The sequence below is a fragment of the Alosa sapidissima genome, chromosome 15, assembly GCF_018492685.1.
Source record: "Alosa sapidissima isolate fAloSap1 chromosome 15, fAloSap1.pri, whole genome shotgun sequence".
Lineage (NCBI taxonomy): Eukaryota > Metazoa > Chordata > Actinopteri > Clupeiformes > Clupeidae > Alosa > Alosa sapidissima.
In genome coordinates, this window is record NC_055971.1 from 15,268,069 (window position 1) to 15,273,068 (window position 5,000).

Sequence of the window (5,000 nt, forward strand, 5' to 3'; positions counted from 1 at the left end):
AGCTTTGAACGTTGCCCTCGGCAACCTCTGTCCCCATTCATAAGACCACAAGGGCAACCATGTGGCCTTAGCAGCCCTGTTGCATCCAGTTGCGTGCCAGCTCAAGCACGGGCCAGCCAATGGGGAGCGAGGAGAAGCAGCTGAAATGTGTTCCTGGAAAGATGGGCAAAGTAATCCATCTTTGCCAGTGTGATGAGGCTGTATTACTGAGTTATGTGACTATCTGTGTGTGTGTGTGTGTGTGTGTGTGTGTGTGTGTGTGTGTGTGTGTGCGTGTGTGTGTGTATGAGAGAGAGAGAGAGTGTTTGAAAGAGAGAGCGCAACAAAGCTTGAATGAAATAGAAAGAGGGAGAGAAAACATGTTTGTGTGCGGATAGGAGAAATATATGGGTCACACGTACAATCAATATATTTTCATCCTGTCTTGATATTTCTGAACGTGCTCTAATTTTCAGTTTTCCCACTGATGGAGCACATATTATATATCAATAACTTTCTCCATAGAGTGCATAGAGTGTGTGTGTGTGTGTGTGTGTGTGTGATCTGCTTCTGAGATCAGGCTACATTGTTGTGGTATGGCTAGTCTGTGTGTCTGTGTGAGTTAATCTCTGTGTATCATCTGTCTGTGAATGTGAAATTCATAAATGTAAGTACATACACACACACACACACACACACACACACACACACACACACACACACACACACACACACACACACACACACAAATGCAGACACACCCGCATGCATATACACAATGCCCAAGAAATTGTGTGTGAAGAGACTGAGGGCTCGATGCACAAGGACAGCGCAAATAGCGAGTTTTTCTGTCTACAGAAAGCGAAAGCTGTGCCTTGCCATATTGTGTGGAATTTAGTAAGCTTTCATTAGGGAAACAGCGCTCATCACTGCCCGCCAACGCAACCTGCGGTGCCCATACCTGAACAGTATAATTCAACCACATGCACTGCTGAATGGAGTCAACCGATGGCAACATTAAAAAGAATCAAATTATTATTATTATTATTATTATTATTATTATTATTATCATACATGATAATTATATGTCAACAAGCAGCGACACAATGCCGAGCAGTAATTCTACTCCACTTTTAAAAATACTCAAAGGGCAATTCCATGGAAAATTAATTTTTTTGTAACATCCATAACGCCAATAAAATGTGATGGTATGGTAAATGTGATGGTATGGTGAATGATTACATGACATTTGAGCATTTGCTATTTTTGGCTGAAGAATGTACATGAGAAAAAATGCACAAAAAATGAATGTTATCATTCACATCATAGAAATGCCAAGGCATTTCACTGACGTTATGGATGTGACAAAAAGTAAATTTTCCGTGGAATTGCCCCAAACTATTTGTGCACCTACACCGACTATGACAGATAATGCCCTAGTCTAGCAGATTGGGAAGTGAACGACATTAGAAAGGTAAACAAAAGTTAAGATTGAAACTAAAATATAAAACTGGTGCTCTGAATACTGATTCTGTTGTCTCTGAAAGTTTCTCTAATTGACGCATTTAACCGCAATTTGGATTACACCTGCTTTTGAAAGACGGATTTTTTTCACTGCAAAACAGACGTGCGCTGTTTTCATACATATGTTGTAATACATAATCAATCGCTATTAGCACTTCTCCTCCCATGTTTTTGGGCAATACTCCCACTTTCCCCTCGACCTTCCCATAAATGCATATGCATGAGTAAGAAAAAGACAATTTGCCATTCTGCACTCCAGTGCCAGGCAAAATACGCTTTCATCCATGTGCAGTCTCTTTTGTACATACTGTATAAGGTGCCATGTTTTAAGGTGCTAACAGCGCCAGAGACATGCGGTAATTTGGCAGTAATTCTTAGTACATCAGGCCCAGAGTCTCCTCATACTGATGAACTCAGACTACTGAAGAGTGGAGGAAATGTGTGTGTCTCCTCGTGTGGGTCTGTGGGTGGGTGGGTGTTTCTTTGTGTGTGTCTGGGTGGGTGTGTGTCTCTTTGTGTGGGTCTGTGTGTGGGTGTGTGGGTGTGCAGTGCACAGTGCACATACTGTGTGTGATTCATGTCTACTCTAAATAAGTGCCCTCAGCATGAAGACAGGAATATAAAATGAAATGGAGTGAGAGAGAGAATAGAAGGAATGAAAAAGCAGATTGGTGTAGATCAAAAAGGTATTTGATGAAGGGGAATGAAAGATAATATCTTTTGTGAGCGTTTGAGTGTGTGTGTTGCGTGACTAGCACCCATGTATAATTCACAGGGAGGCAAGAAGCAGAGAGAGAATCTGGCAGCTGTGTGAACACTTCTACACACACACACACACACACACAAAGTTTATTCTCCTGAATTGAATGCCTTTTGTCCTACACCAATGTGCTTTCACACACGCACACAAACGCACACACCATTTCCTTTGTTCACAGAATTAGTTATGAGTTATGAGTTTGATCTCTCTCCCCTCCACACAGATATGCATGCACTCACACACAAAAATCACACACACACACACACACACAAACTCACCGTCGCCCTTGTTGACAGTCTCAGATGAGGTGCTGAGCTTGGTGTTGGGGTCTCTCTTCGGTTTTGGGGGTGGCTGCTTCCTGGAGGTGGGGCTTCCCTCCTCCTCTGCCCCGCCCACCGAGTGCAGTGATTGGGAGCGAACCGTGAAACCCGGCCCACAAGCAGGCGGGAGGCGGTCCTGAGGAGCTGGCATCGTCATGAAACCCATGCGGAAGTGTTTCCCTGGATAGCCAACTCCATCTGTTGCCCGGGCAACATCTTCACCAATCCTGTGACAAGAACATTGATACAGGCAGACAGAAAGAGAGAGAGAGAGAGAGAGAGAGAGACAGAGACAGAGACAGAGAGAGAGAGGCAAGGACAAAACAGATTTAGTGTCTTACAGAAAATGCGACACTTGAGACCATTCCATGATGTAGTGTTTAGTACACACTTACCTTAAAAGAATGTACACAGCATAATGTTATGGAGTAAGAAGACAGCATAGCATGCTGCGTGTGTATGAGAGAGTGCAGTACATGCATACTATCTGACCAAACATACATATTCATTTTTTATCGGTATGAATTGTATTCTACACATGAGTGTGTATGCTTGCATATGTTCAAGTGTGTGAGTTTGTGTGTAGATGTGCATAACTGAGGGTAAAGCGTTTAAGATGAGTGTGAATAACATTTGTTGTTGTGCATGTGTGTGTGAGTGTGTTTAGAGGTCAAGGCGTGCACATACACACGCTCCGTGCCCTGATGCCTTGACGTGAGTGGAGAGGGCCTGACACCTGTCAGTGTGAGTTAGGTCACATGGTGACCATAGATGGTGACACATGGGTGAGGGTTCATCCCCACAGCCAAGGAGAGAACTAACTACCAGCTTGATTTGTGCATGTTTGTGCATTGTGTGTGTGTGTGTGTGTGTGTGTGTGTGTGCGTGAGTGTGTGAGAGAGAGAGAGTCTGAAAAAGAGTGCATTCTTAGATCAATCAGTTTAATAATATTAATTTAATTTAATATTAATATGCAGTATATCATATTATGTAGTATAGCCCCTCTCTCTCTCTCTCTCTCTTTCTCTCGCTCTCATGTGTTCAGAGGCATATCTACAAGATATACATTAGAAATGTGTTATATGTCACTTGTGACTGTAAACCAGGCCTGTGGGAAATGAGTACATTATGTTTTGAGACCATCCATCCTATTTTAAGAAGTGTATCTGTGTATGTACACTCCTCAGCTCTCAAGAGTGTCTCTGTGTGTGTGTTCTCTCCTCAGCTCTTGAGAGTCTATCTGTGTGTGTGTTCTCTCCTCAGCTCTTGAGAGTCTATCTGTGTGTGTTTTCTTTTCTCAGCTCTTGCGGTTCTGATGCCAGTGAATTGCATTTCATTACTGTTGAAGCCGTCATGTTCCTTAAGACGATTTGTAAACAAAAACACTTGCACACATACACAATATGCACACACGCACACACACACACACACACACACACACACACACACACACACACACACACACACACACACACACACACACACACACACACACACACACAGGGAGTGGGAGAGAGTGAGTGTACATGTTTGAGAAAGCTAATCATACTAAAGGACAAACAGGATTTACTCCCATTGACTTTCAACCAACCTCTTCTTCTCTCTCTCCTCTCTCTACCTCTGCTCTTTCATCATCCCCCTCTCTTCCTCTCCTCTACTCACTGTCCTTTATGTCTTGCGTTCCTCTCTGCACATATTGATGAGATCACACACACACACACACAGTGATTTATGTACTGTCTGTGACTGTGTCATGTACTGTATGTGAAGATAGTGAGTATGTGTATGGTTGCATGGTTGCATTGTGTGTATATGTGGTTGTTTATGTTATATGCATATGTGTCTGCATCTATATGTGTGTGTGTGTGTGTGTGTGTGTGTGTGTGTGTGTGTGTGTGTGTGTGTGTTAGGCCTCATAAAGGATGACTGAGAGGTGGTTCTGCCCTTTGCCCTACTGTCCCTCCTATCCATCATCCCTCCTTCTCCACTCCTCATCCACTCCTCCTTCTCTCTCTCTCTCTCCTCCCCCTCATCCCTCCATTCTCTCACAGCCCCTCCATCACTCCACCCCTCCTCTGACTCTAATGACAGACACTCCCTCCTCTCCACCCCTCCAATGCTTTCACCATTTATCCCCCTCTCCTCTCCTCTCCCTTCTCTCTTTCAGTCTGTCTCTCCATCTCTCTCCCTCTCATCCCTCTCTCTTCTGATCTGGCCCATAGGACTCCTTCCCCCATCACTTCTTCTCCTTCATTGTCATCTGTACATTAGTAATCTCACTCTTGACCCTGATTGCAGCTGTAAGGTAAAAACAAAACACCCAGAGTTTAATTCAAAAAAGAGAAAAAAACAATGTTTCCACCTTCTTCAGGCAAAAACATGTTTGCATCTTCCCCTATCTCCCTCTCTCTCCATCT

General features: G+C 43.6%; 1 protein-coding gene across 3 annotated transcripts in view; it reads right to left on the reverse strand.

The window, feature by feature from the left end:
* The window catches only part of nyap2a (neuronal tyrosine-phosphorylated phosphoinositide-3-kinase adaptor 2a), a 53,757-nt gene that overhangs the window by 18,020 nt on the left and 30,737 nt on the right, over positions 1 to 5,000 (reverse strand). For all 3 annotated transcript variants that reach the window (XM_042063649.1, XM_042063648.1, XM_042063650.1), the window contains one exon: positions 2,542 to 2,810. In XM_042063649.1, coding sequence (XP_041919583.1) covers positions 2,542 to 2,810 — 269 coding nt within the window. The remainder of the gene's footprint in view (positions 1 to 2,541; positions 2,811 to 5,000) is intronic.